This window comes from Gigantopelta aegis, chromosome 3 (genome assembly GCF_016097555.1).
Source record: "Gigantopelta aegis isolate Gae_Host chromosome 3, Gae_host_genome, whole genome shotgun sequence".
NCBI lineage: Eukaryota > Metazoa > Mollusca > Gastropoda > Neomphalida > Peltospiridae > Gigantopelta > Gigantopelta aegis.
Window position 1 is genome coordinate 83,405,069 of NC_054701.1, and position 15,169 is coordinate 83,420,237.

A 15,169-nucleotide genomic window follows, 5' to 3' on the forward strand; every position below is an offset into this window, starting at 1 on the left:
GCCATGTGGTAAAGCGCACGCCTGATGCGCTAATAATATTGCACTTAATACTTAGTTACTTACCATTCTCTCATTTTATTTACAGTTACACATGCAAAAACACATCAAACATGGCTCTTCATTTAAAAAGAAAACATGGTATTGGCGTAAATTCAAAAGTACATGTATCAGAAGAAAAACCATCAACCAGTGTCCTATCGCAGTCTGCCTCGTGTAGAAGTGTTATATCCCCGGATGTTAAAACTCAAACTAGTCATGGTCAACTTTCTATTGCTCAAGCATTTCAAACAAAATGTCTCCAGGTAGTGCCAGAGCAAAACTTATTACAAAAAATGTTGCGCTGTTCATTGCCACTGATCTGAGGCCCTTTTCTGTAGTAGATAGTAAGGCATTTCGCAACTTAATAACCGCCCTTGATCCCAAATACAAATACAATCTGCCTTCGCTCCCTACTTTCAGTCACAAGGAAATACCTGCACTTTATCGCGAAGTGTATGCACAGGTGCAAGAATTACTTAAAGGAATGCTAAAGCAAGGCTTTTTGACTGGTGTGCATATTCAACGATACATAATGCACATTATTGCATAATATCAACAAGTATAATCGTATAGTTAATTAATAAAACGGTTAAATGATATATAACGGGCGCAACCATTTTGTACCATCCCAGTGAATACGCCCTCTGGCGAGCTGGTGGTTACGTAATACCTAACGTGTCACGTCAGGAATTAGTCTTCGAAATGAAGAAACAAAACATACCTGATTTTTGCGGATGCATCGCAGTGTTCTGTAATAATATATATCCCAGAAACACAGCAACGTGTATATGTGGTTTATTTTCCAATACAAAATAAACCACCATTGTCAAAGTGTTGAAATAACTGTATTATATTTTGTATATAAATTAACCCACTTACTGAAATAATAGTCAGGAGTGTTTTCTTGCTTAATTGGTCTTTTCTTTCTGTGGCCTGTACCTGTGGTTCTTGATTGGCAGGTGTATATTTAGACGGTCCCTAGACACTGTGTCTAGACACACTAAAAAGACGTGCCTCTTTTATTAAGATCACAGGGTATTGTGTGATAACCTCAAATCGTAATGGACTTTACCAGCTTTATTACTGTAAGTAATTCTGTAAAACCCTTGATTAAATAGACTTTCCCATCTAAAATCACAAAACTGACCAATTACGTCGTCTAAAGAAAAGACAAGTATCACTTGGGTATCGTGAGTGGTCATTTTCGCTCGAACGTATCCTACCAATAGGCCTAATAATATGCATTTTTTTCTTTGGATTTTTTAAAAGAAAAAAATACTATAACTCCATTTCGTTATATTGATGCAAATTGAAATATATTTAGTTAAACAGTTTATTATACTATCAAGTCATTTATGTTGTTTTACAAGTCAGGTTGATGAAAGCGAAGCGCCTTGTCGTAAATTAGAGCATTTGTTTACACTGTGCATAATAGAGAAGTTGGACCTGAGCTGACTTCGCCCCAAGCTATGCCACCGGACGTCACACGAAACAAAATGGCTGCCCCCAGTTAGCAGGAATGATCATGTTTTTTTTTTATTAATTCTAAAATTACGCGTTTTTCATTTGTTAAAGTGTCAGTATGTGTTGTAGTCCGGGTATGCATCTTTCCAACACTTAAGGCTCTTGTTGGAGTTTAGTCTACCTTTAATGAAACTCACACAGTTGCACTTACCACAAATGGATGGACCTCTCGAGCCACAGAAAGCTATATCACCATTACAGCCCACACTATCGACAACGACTGGAAAATACAGAACAAGGTTCTACAAACCCTACCCATGCATGAGTCACATACGAGAGCTAATATCGCTGCTGTTTTAAAACAGGCAGTCACTGAATGGCACTTGCAGCGACCACATGGTATTCAGCCACTATGCTCAGATGGTGCTGCTAACATGGCTTCTGGTGTGCAACTGACTAACATGAAGCCACACATCAAGTGCTGCTTTGCACACAGCATCAACTTGGTAGGTCAGCAGGTTCTCAAAATCGATGAGGTACAGCATTTGTTGGGACGTATACGAAGAATTGTGACATATTTTCACAAAAGTACCACAGCAAACCATGAGCTGAAATTAAAGCAAGATCTTTTACATTTGCCAAAACATAAACTGTTGACTGAAGTAAAAACACGCTGGGATAGTGCTTATGACATGATAGAGCGCTATTTAGAACAACAGCCAGCTATTATGACCGCTCTCATGTCACAGGTACTGAAACGAAATGAAGATTTGGACACGCTGACTACTACTGATGTATCGACAGCAGAACAACTGGTGGTACTCTTAAAACCTCTAAAAACCATCACAACTATCCTATGTGATGCCAGCCAGCCAACTGTGTCCATGATATGGCCTTTTCTAACGAACCTTAAAACTAGTTTTCAGCCATTGGAGACCGACACCAGGATAATAAAATATGCAAAGCAAGCTGTACTCGATGATCTGGAAAAACGCTACACGGGACCTGATATAAAGAGGGTTATGCTACAAGCCAGTGTGATTGACCCAAGGTTCAAATCGTTACCATTCATTGAGCCTGATTTGAGGATTGAAATCTTTGTGTCACTTATAGCATTAGCTGATGATTTGCAAGCCAGCCGCACAGCTCATTTCGGTGTTGCAGCCGTTGCTAAAAAGGAACCTGAAGAATCAGGATTAGAACTAACGGAAGAGCAAACATTACCCGCTATGCCAGACCTGTTTGATGTTCCTAATGAGCCACACTCGAAACCTGTTGTTGCTGAACGGCCAGCTGGTGAACCTTCACGAAAGAAAACTGCTATCGATTCCTTTTTTGGAGATGTTTTCGTCACCAAAGTAGAAAGTGGGACAAAACCCAGGTTACTTGTCATCGAGGATGAAGTGACACGATACAAAGCAGAAGATGCCATCGGGTTAAACGACTGTCCCCTAGAGTGGTGGAAACAAAATGCAATTTTCTATCCATACCTGAGCAGTGTTGCCAAACATCTTCTGTGCATCCCAGCAACAAGTGTGCCAAGTGAGAGAGTGTTTAGCACTGCTGGCGATGTTGTAACTGCGCAAAGAGCTGCACTTTCAGGCGAACATGTTGATATGCTAGTCTTTTTGAAGAAAAACATTGTAATTGATTAAAGAATAGACCCTTTTGCTTGACATTATCAAGATTATTTGTGGTTGTTCACTGTTCAGTTTATTTTGTATTTTGATGTTTTAAGCACAGAGAACTGCACTTTATTTTGAATATATATATATATATATATATATATATATATATATATATATATATATATATTTTTTTTTTTTAAAGATAAACTGTTTACATGCAACTGAATAAGCAAATGCATCATAATACCATGTTTTAATTATTATTTGTGAATTTCTGACTTGTCAGCACGTTTTTGCCTATATGCATTGTATTCATGAATAAATAGTTGTAGTCGTCACCTTATATTCGTGATACGTATCGTATTCGCCACCCTGTGTATTCGTTACACCTCTAGAAGTAATCATATGTTAGACGCCAGTTAACCGTAGTTTAAAATGTGCTGTGGTGTCGTTATCACAATTGTTTCATAATAGTTAGCCAGTAAGAACTCAGACTAGTTAATACAGTTCTAATTGGCTTTACCATGTTAAAAAATTTACTGTTATCACTAAATGTTTTGGAAATTTTTGGTATAATCAGCATGTCAATAGTACTGAGATATTTTTAAAAAGTGTACAAATACGTTTAACTGATAACTTTATTCAAGAGAGAGACACTATGCTAGAAAACTCTCCTAAATGTAATGTATATAAGCATTTAATAGATACGTTTTTCTTGCATACTACCATAGAATATCATTGCCAGATTGTTACACTACTCTTGTAACAAAATTGATGGCGGCAGAAGTAGACACGTATTTGAGGAGCTCTGTCTGGGTGTTAGAATTCAGTATGCTGTAGAAGGGTTTGCATCTCTTTCTTACACCAAGATGCTGTTGGTATAATATGTAATACACAGAAGTATTTTTAATGAGATAATTGAGTAAATCAAACTGCAAGTGGGCAAATTCCACACATCGAGTTGAAAACAAAGCAAACCAAGATGGCGGCCGAAAACCGATAATCGTCAGCAAGCCTTGAGGAACAAAGGCATTTATTGAGAAGAGTAAACTCTGAACCTGATCTGTTAGAAGTGAGTCCACTTCATCCACAGGGTGAAGTATTTGAATATCAACCTGATTTAGTAAATACCCTAAAACAATCAGTTAACACGAAGGAGTTCATTGACGCAGTAATACCGGTTCTCATGCCCCAAATACAGTATGTGATTCGAGATACTTTAAGAGATTTTCTAAAAAATGAATTAAATGCTGCAATTACAACTGCCTTTGAACAAAAAGTTAAACCAGTCACTGACAAAATAAGCAATGGCTTAGATTCTGTAAAATCGGTGAATGTGGATTTAAAAAAAGGAAATCATTTTTAAAAAACAGAAATTCAAATACTGCATGAAAAATTCGAAGAGCAAGAGCAACATAGTCGCCATAACTGCTTAAAATTCAACAATGTCAAATTAGATGATACTTCAAAAAACTGATGAAGCAATTATAAAAATCTGTAAAAGATAAATTAAATATTGACATCGGCAAAGCAGACATCAGTAGAAGCCATATACTTGGACAGCCCAAAGAAGGAAAACATAACATCATTGTATGATTTATCAGGTACAGAACAAAGGAAACGATATTTAACAACAAAAGAAAAATTACTCTGATAGGATATTAATTGCTGAAGCTCTGCAACAACATAGATACAATCTGATTTTTGAACTCACGAAACTGAAAACAAAAATCTGTTTATGCCTTTTGGACACAAGATGGAAGCATTTTTGTCAAGGTTACAGAAAAGAACAGGAAAGTCAAAATTAAAACCATGGAAGACATCCAAAGTCTTTGTTCGTGAAACAAGCAAACACACTTTACCTTTGTCACGGAGATCCTATAATACCCGTAACTGAATAAAACACGATTATCCAAATATCTCTTCTAACTGTATATCTATTAGATCTCTTTGTATCGGGCAGTCCAATACCCAAGTGGCTCGGCTCTAGGTATATCAGAGATATGATCTTATATAAATATTATGTAATATAGCACGTTTAGTTCACTAGAAAACACAACAAAACACAATACACTTTGGAATCTGTATTAACCTTAGTCTGACAAATATATTTGCCGCAGTTAATTACTTACAACAATAATAATAACAACCCGGAACTAATCACTTAATTAGTTAATCACTAGGTGTCTAGTTTACACACTATTCTAATCACTTCACCGTGATACAACACGTACACGTGTGATAATTGAGAAACGGTGCCAGGGGAACTTAATTAATAAAGGAATTACATCTCTATTCCTAACTGGTTAATTTTTAATTAACCCATAACTACTCATTCAGTAACCTTGTAATACAGAATTAATACTGGTACCTATCACAATAAAGACAATAACATACAGTTTACCTAGGTCCTCTAGGATGACCGGCTAAGCTTTAATAATTTTAGAACAGTGAAGCCTACAATTTACTTCGTCAGATTATCGGAAACACTGTCTAAATAATATTGGTATAATACAGTATTAAAATATTTAAAGTCACATCAGTCACATCAAGGTTATACAACAGAGCAGAACTATATATTTACCAAGTCCAGTCGGACTAACGTTCCCCGGGAGCCGTCCAATGATTCTCCCCGATAAATCTAAAATCCTAGCTATTTATTACAAATCCGAATATCGCCTGGGGGCACATCGCGGTACTCCCCCTATTGTGGGATATTTCCACAGCGACCAAGACGCCATATTTTCTTAGATGACCAGATTTACTGTCGCCATTCCGCTAGGAATACAAGGTCGTAAAACAGAACTCGCGGAGGTATTACGTAACCACTGGCCACATGGCCTCCACACCTGGTCTAAGTGTGTATTAGGGGGTACGGTCGCGCGGAGGTATTACGTAACAAAGTGCCCACCTGGTCTTAAGTGCATATTGGGAACAGTTCGACCACCATCGCGCGGGGGTATTACGTAACCATGCCGCACACGGCCCTCTGAAACAATTAACATCGCCACAGGCGAACAAAAATAAGAGCATGTTCCGTCACAACCTTGATGATTGTTCACATAATAACTACCAAACGTGTATACTCTTAATACACTCACTTTAAATGTATATATTTCCCCAATAAAGCAGTGTATAGTACTGAGGTATGTATGTAAATAACATTCATAAATGTTGATATAGTTTTCAGTGCATTAGTGTATGTGTGTGTACCCTACTCAGATATTGATATACTGAGTGTGTTAACAGAAAGCTATGACATTAGTGTATATGTGTGTAGCCCACAGAGTTGTCGATACACCGAGTATGCTACTACATGACTGACATTAGTGTGTATATGTAAGTGTACCCTACAGAGATGTTGATATACTGAATATTCTACACAAGACTATGAACCGACAGAGATGTTGATATACTCAGTATTCTATGCATAATTGTATATGTGCATACCTCAAATATATGTTTATATCTGAATATTCTACACAAGACTATGTGTTTAGATGTGTATGTTTACTAAGCTGTGTACAAGTATTTTTCGTGTGATAAACATGTAATATGTGTGTGTGTGTGTGTGTGTGTGTGTGTGTGTGTGTGTGTGTGTGTGTGTGTGTGTGTGTGTTTGTGTTTAGATATGTATATGTACTAAGCTATGTGTTAAATATCTAGTAGTGTGGATAAACATGCAATATGTATATATAATATAATGTGTGTGTGTGTGCACACACGCGCGCGTTTACATGTACGTATCAAGCAATGTTGTAAAATATTTACTAGTATGGATATACACGGGTGTATACTACCTATGTAGTGCACGAGTTTGTGCTAAATGTTTTGCGAGAGGATACATCATACTGGAAATGCCGACTAGGTTTGTGCCTTCAGAGTAGGGAACTTTCGAACTAAGTGCATATCTTAATACATACTTGTTTTCTTTTTGACCCTTTGTTGTAGAGTAAATGTAGCAGCGAATCAGTCGTCTGATTGATTGTAATCAGTATCACATTCTGTGGCCGTGTCGCGTTAATGATTTCCGATTGGCTAGTGCAGATTCATGTTGCTACTCGTGAAGTGAACTTGTTTTTCATTGGTTAAAGAATGGAAGGTCTGCACTCAGTAGGTAATCCATGGAAGAATAAGAATTTCTACAAATATAATATATATCAATATAATTTTTACCATAAAACGTGTGCAAATTATGTATATTTATAGTTTGTAAAACTGTTGTGCATGTGAGGTGTGTGTTAGTGTGTGTGTGTGTGTTATCCAAAATATGAATTCATGTTACGTTTACCTTTAGTATTTGTCTCATTATTATTATTAAGAAATTGTACTAAAGACAAAATACACCCGTTAAGCCCAGTATACCCTTCGGAAATGTTCCTTTCCATAGGATCTTCTTTTCTATAAACATGTAGAAGGCAGCACCCACTATTCGATATTAACATTGAAAGGCTCAATCGAATATGTAATAGCTGAGGAGTAGCCAGAGAAGAAAAAAAATGCCGAGGAAAACCTAGACCTGTAAAATAAATGTCAGTGTCATGGGAAAAATAAAATAATTATGGGGAAATTCCAGACGAGGCATTGAATAGTCTACATATATCCAAATGGATAATAATAATAATAATAATAATCAGATGTGCAGAGCATCGATTGGGCTTTTCAGTGTAAAAACTAAGACGAGGTATCGCGGTCGATTAATCTTTAACTTTTGCAGTGAATTTGGGGAAGGAAGGAATTTTTTTATTTAACGACACACTCATCACATTTTATTTACGGTTATATGACGTCGGACATATGGTTACGGACCACACGGATATTGAGAGAGGAAACCCGCTGTCGCCACTTCATGGGCTACTCTTTTTCGATTAGTAGCAAGGGATCTTTTATATGCACTTCCCACAGACAGGATAGCATAAACCACGGCCTTTGATATACCAGTCGTGGTGCACTGGCTGGAACGAGAAATAGCCCAATGGGCCCACCGATGGCGATCGATCCCAAACCGACCGCACATCAAGCGAGCGCTTTACCACTCCCTGAATTTAAGGAGTACAAGTACCAAATGTTCTCAATATTATTTGTTTCATTTTTAATTACTAGCCTGTATACCTTTCAAATATTGACACCAAAAGGAAACACTGTTATATTCTTCTTGTTGATTTTGCTTAGTAATGATATCGAAAAAAATCCTGGTCCCAATCGAAATGAAATAAAAAATGTTTTGAAAACCTATCTATTTTACACTTAAATATTCGTAGCATACGTAACAAACTAATCATCCCCGAACTTTCAGAGATACTTGACGATTATCACATCCGTTGTTTTACCGAAACGCATCTAGATGACATTGTACCTATGCTATTAATGACTGAAAATTATGACGCAACTTACAGACGAGATAGGACAAATCACGGGGTGGGGGTAGCAGTCTATGTTAACTCAGTTAGCTCACAAAAGACGGTATGATTACACAAATCATTACTTATCTCTGTAGTATACCGTCCAAACACAACTCCTGTATTGTGTTGGGATAGATTCGAACACTCGGTCGATCAAACACTCAACCTGTGTGACAACGTAGTCATTACTAACGACCTAAATAAAGATTTCCTCTCTGTACAACAACACGTAGTCATTACTAATGACCTAAATAAAGATTTCCTCTCTGTACAACAACACGTAGTCATTACTAACGACCTAAATAAAGATTTCCTCTCTGTACAACAACACGTAGTCATTACTAATGACCTAAATAAAGATTTCCTCTCTGTACAACAACACGTAGTCATTACTAACGACCTAAATAAAGATTTCCTCTCTGTACAACAACACGTAGTCATTACTAACGACCTAAATAAAGATTTCCTCTCTGTACAACAACACGTAGTCATTACTAATGACCTAAATAAAGATTTCCTCTCTGTACAACAACACGTAGTCATTACTAACGACCTAAATAAAGATTTCCTCTCTGTACAACAACACGTAGTCATTACTAATGACCTAAATAAAGATTTCCTCTCTGTACAACAACACGTAGTCATTACTAACGACCTAAATAAAGATTTCCTCTCTGTACAACAACACGTAGTCATTACTAACGACCTAAATAAAGATTTCCTCTCTGTACAACAACACGTACTTTTAGTCATTACTAACGACCTAAATAAAGATTTCCTCTCTGTACAACAACACGTAGTCATTACTAACGACCTAAATAAAGATTTCCTCTCTGTACAACAACACGTAGTCATTACTAACGACCTAAATAAAGATTTCCTCTCTGTACAACAACACGTAGTCATTACTAACGACCTAAATAAAGATTTCCTCTCTGTACAACAACACGTAGTCATTACTAACGACCTAAATAAAGATTTCCTCTCTGTACAACAACACGTAGTCATTACTAACGACCTAAATAAAGATTTCCTCTCTGTACAACAACACGTAGTCATTACTAACGACCTAAATAAAGATTTCCTCTCTGTACAACAACACGTAGTCATTACTAACGACCTAAATAAAGATTTCCTCTCTGTACAACAACACGTAGTCATTACTAACGACCTAAATAAAGATTTCCTCTCTGTACAACAACACGTAGTCATTACTAATGACCTAAATCAAGATTTCCTCTCTGTACAACAACACCCTCTGCACGAACTCATCATGCGTACAAATCTGTCCAACGTAATAAACACCCCAAAACGAATGACGGCCTATAGATCCTATTCTTACTTCTAAAACGTGAAACCACAGAAAGTAGGGTAATTCAATTTAAAGAGCATATCAGCGACCTTAAAGCTACGTACGTTACATTAAATCATATTTTATGCAATAACAAAGCATTCGAAAAGAAAGTTTGGTTGTACGATATAGGTGATTTTGGAAAATTCAGTAATTTAATACTGAAAGAATCATGGCAAGAAAAAATAAATTCAACAGAAAACGTTGATATCGTTTGCGAACATTTTGAATCTATAATTAAACGTACGTTACATTAAATCATATTTTATGCAATAACAAAGCATTCGAAAAGAAAGTTTGGTTGTACGATATAGGTGATTTTGGAAAATTCAGTAATTTAATACTGAAAGAATCATGGCAAGAACAAATAAATTCAACAGAAAACGTTGATATCGTTTGCGAACATTTTGAATCTATAATTAAACAGCATATTAACAATTGTATACCTAATCAGACAGTTACCATTTGACTGAATGACTAGCTAAAGAGGAATTTGCAAATATCTTAGACAGTAAATTGATAGAATTGTGTTCAGAAAGTAAAAATACATATTGGCAATATTTAAAATATATTTTAAATAAACACAATAGTCAGACGTTTATTCCCCCATTAAAAGACCCAACAACACATTTATCGGTTGCATTCAAAGATTTCGAAAAAGATGAAACATTAAATAAATATTTTCTTTCTATTGCTTCAGTAGATGATACAAATAAAGAACTCCCCCCTTGTAAACCACGGTGTAAAGATAGATTCGAATCATTAGTAATAACTGTAGAAGAAATATCGGATATCATAAATATACTATCACCAAATAAAGCAATGGGTCCAGATAAGATTAGTCACCAACTACTTAAACGTATCATCCATTCAATCAAACTTCCTCTTCGGTTGCTTTTTAACAAATTTTTACGTACATCTAAATTCCCTAACAGATGGAAGATAGCTCATTTTAAACCTCTCTTCAAAAAAGGTGACAAATGTTATTCTACTAACTATAGGCCGATATCGTTACTAAGTTGCATTGGAAAAATATTTGAAAGAATTGTATTCAAACATTTATATAAATATTTTATATCCAATGACCTTTTATATAAATATCAGTGCGCATATCGCCCTAATCACAGTGCTGTTCATCAATGATTAGCACTATACTCCTAAATTTGTGAATCTTTGGACAAAAAGGAACACTTCTGTGCTGTATTCTGTGATATGTCAAAGGCATTTGATAGAGAGTGGCAAAGAGGATTAATCCATAAACTTGAAAACTGTGGTATAACAGGAAATGCACAAAACTGGATTAAAGAATATGTATGAAACAGAAAGCAACGAGTCATCGCAAATGGTACTCTATCAAATTAAGGCACTTTAATGGCTGGAGTACCCCAAGGCTCAATATTAGGACCATTATTATTTTTAATTTATATTAATGATATTGCAGATAACCTAAACTGTTTAACGAGACTATTTGCTGACGATACCAATATAACATCTAATGACTTCATCCGACGCCATATAACCATCAATAAAATGTGTTGAGCGCGTCGTTAAATAAAACATTTCTTTCCTTCCTAATGACATCTCTTCCATTGAAAACAACCTTAACTCAAACTTGTTGAAGCTTCACAAATGGTCCAAAAAATGGCTTGTATCTTTCAATCCAGATAAAACTAGCGTTGTACTTTTAACAAAAGCAGTCATCAGCCAAAACCTAAACTTGTATTTGATACCAAAACATTAAACACAACAGAAATGCATAAACATTTAAGTTTAACCTTTTTAGCAAATGCCAAGTGGACAACACATATTAATAATATCGGTAATGATTTCTGTACTTAGGAAATACAAATATTTATTAAATCGACAAACATTATTGAAATATATATAACTTTTATTCGCCCAATATTAGAATATGCATCGGAAGTATGGGATGGGTGTTCATTAGTCGAGGAAGACAATATTGAAAAGGTACAACGAGAAGTCGCCAGATAAATCATGGGTTTGCCCAAATTTACATCTAGAAAGTCTTTATATTACGAAATTGGATTAGCACACTTACTTCCGGGCGTAAATTCAAAAAGCTGGGCACAATGTTTAAAATAATGAAAGGTATGGCTCCTGATTTTATGATACACAGTATCCCACATACAGTTGGACAAAGTGCCCCCTACATGCTAAGAAATCGGAATGATAATTCTTTACCCCCTGCTAGAACTAGCTTACTTCAATCTTCATGTATCCATTCGACAAAAAAACTTTGGAACAATCTACGAGCTAAAATTCGAAACTGTCAAAACATATCTTCATTTAAAAAAAGCAATAAAACCCGATATCCCATGCGTTGCGCCATACTATTCATTTGGTAATAGAAGAAAAAATGTATTGCATACTAAGTTAAGACACAGGTGTAGTGTCACGGGGATCCTATAATACCCGTAACTGAATAAAACACGATTATCCAAATATCTCTCCTAACTGTATATCTATTTGATCTCTCTGTATCGAGCAGTCTAATACCCGAGTGGCTCGTCTCTAGGTATAATCAGAGATAAGATCTTATATAAATATATATATATGTTGCACGTTTAGTTCACTAGAAAACACAACAAAACACAATACACTTTGGAATCTGTATTAACACTACGCTGACAAATGTACTTGCCGCAGTAGTTAATTAACAACAACAATATAATAACAACTCAGAGCTAATCACTTAATTAGTTAATCACTAGGTGTCTAGTTTACACAATATTCTAATCACTTCACCGTGATACAACACACACACGTGTGATAATTGAGAAATGCTTCCAGGGGAAGTTAATTAATAAAGGAATTACAACTCTATTCCTAACTGGTTAATTTTTAATTAACCCTTAAATACCTTGTAATACAGAATTAATATTGGTACATATCACAATAAAGACAATAACCTACAGTTTACCTAGGTCCTCTAGCATGACCGGCTAAGCTTTATCTTACCAAATACTCGTATAAATATATTAGAACAGTGAAGCCTACAATTTACTTCGTCAGATTACCGGAGACACTGTCTAAAGAATATTGGTATAATACAGTATTAAAATATTTAAAGTCACATCAATCACATCAAGGTTATACAACAGAGCAGAAAAATATATTTATCAGTCCAATCGGACAAACATTCCCCGGGAGCCTTCCAATGTTTCTCCCCGATATCTCTAAAATCCTATCTATTTATTCAAAAATCTCAGAGACAGTGAATATCGCCTGGGGGCACAACGCGGTACCTCACCTATCATGTGATAGTTCCACAACTCCCAGAGACAGTATATTTTCTTAGATGGCCAGACTTACTGTCGCCAGTTCGCTAGAAATTCCCCGATCGTAAACCGCAATACCGGAGGTATTACGTAACTACTGGCCACATGGCCTCCACACCTGATCTAAGTGCATATTGGGACGCAGCTCTACCACCGTCGCGCGGGGGTATTACGTAACCAAGCTGCACACGGCCCTCTAAAACAATTAACATCGCCACAGGCGAAAAGATAAGAGCATGTCCCGTCACATGTAGTGATTTATATCGAGTTGGTCTTAGCACCGATTCCTCGTGCAGTTGTGGATATAATTTTGAATTTAAAAAAAAAAAATTGGAATGCATTTTATATGAAAGGCAAAGACGCACTCTCTGGAATTCATTGCAAAGATTTCAGCCAATAGATTTACAACTAGTTTTAAATGGTAAAAATGCTCTAAGTGAAGAAGACAATAAAGAAATATTTTTTCATGTACATAAGTATATAAATGAAACAAAACGTTTCCCTTAATTAGTAAATAAATTATTATTTTTGTAGCCATTCCGTAATAATTGCGATGCCTTGTTTGTGTTTTATTAGGGTCGTACCCTCCGTGTACCGGGGGTGCAGTTGGACCCCTGAGAATATCACCTTTTTGTTACTCCAGAAAATAGCATACATATATCAGGGTTTCATTTGTATTGTGTTTCATTTGTTTATGAAAAGTAGTGACCCCCACTAGGATTTTGATCAGGGTACGGCCCTGTTTGTGTTTTCCTTTTTCAAACCTGCTGTCTAATTATAGAACACATAGACAACTTTATTGCGTCTTTTTTCTGTTTCCTTTATTCTTTCTTCTTTCTCTTTTTCAGTAATATTTATTTCTGTTCATATTTAAATTGCAAAAATATATTACTGTCGTAACATGTCGTATTGTGGAGAAGGCCTAGTAAGTTGTATAACTTGTGCATCACTTGTCAAATGTTATTGATTTGTATATAAAAGGTATGCCTATGAGCAGGAAGGCTTAAAGCTTATAAACTATATACTATATACATCTGACTGTACACACGTAGCCAAGAAAGAGGCGCTTTTTGAATACTGGTAGAATAATAGAGCGCGATTAAAGCAGTTAGATATAGCAATTGTTACCGGCCTCGGTGGCGTCGTGGTTAGGCCATCGGTCTACAGGCTGGTAGGTACTGGGTTCGGATCCCAGTCGAGGCATGGAATTTTAAATCCAGATACCGACTACAAACCCTGAGTGAGTGCTCCGCAAGGCTCAATGGGTAGGTGTAAACCACTTGCACCGACCAGTGATCCATAACTGGTTCAACAAAGGCCATGGTTTGTGCTATGCTGCCTGTGGGAAGCGGAAATAAAAAATCCCTTGCTGCCTGTCGTAAAAGAGTAGCCTATGTGGCGACAGCGGGTTTCCTCTAAAAAACCAGTTCGGAATGACCATATGTTTGACGTCCAATAGCTGATGATAAGATAAAAAAATATCAATGTGCTCTAGTGGCGTCGTTAAATAAAACAAACTTTACTCTTTTTTTTGTAGCAATTGTTTGTCTGTCTTTCACCATCCCCAAAAAACAAAAACAAAAAACAAAAACAAAACAAAGCAAAACAAAACAAAAACAAACAAAAATCTATACATAATGCAATAGAACAAAAAAAGAAGAAAATGTGGTTTGTTTAACGACACCACTATTGGATGTTAAACATTTGATAATTATGACACTTTGTCATCAGAGGAAACCAGCTACATTTTGCCATCAGCAGCTAGAGATCTTTTATATGCACTTTCCCCACAGACAGGAAATCACATACCACCGCCTTTGGCCAGTTGCAGTGCACTGGCTGGGACGAGAGAAAAAACCCAATATAACGAATACATGGTCAGATACAGTAGTTCTTTTCTAATTCCTTCTTGTCTTCCTACCACAAGAACTTGAATTTGAAACTACGTTTTACACACACCCCACGTTCTTTCAAGGTTCGGGCATA

At 36.2% G+C, this 15,169-nt stretch overlaps 1 protein-coding gene across 1 annotated transcript in view; it reads left to right on the top strand.

Annotated features, from left to right (window-relative positions):
- The first annotated feature begins 1,937 nt into the window (after positions 1-1,937).
- LOC121368887 (E3 SUMO-protein ligase ZBED1-like) overlaps positions 1,938-15,169 on the top strand; it is a 22,557-nt gene continuing 9,325 nt past the window's right edge. Inside the window, exon 1 of the mRNA XM_041493645.1 lies at positions 1,938-3,045. Within this exon, the coding sequence (XP_041349579.1) occupies positions 1,938-3,045 (1,108 nt within the window). The remainder of the gene's footprint in view (positions 3,046-15,169) is intronic.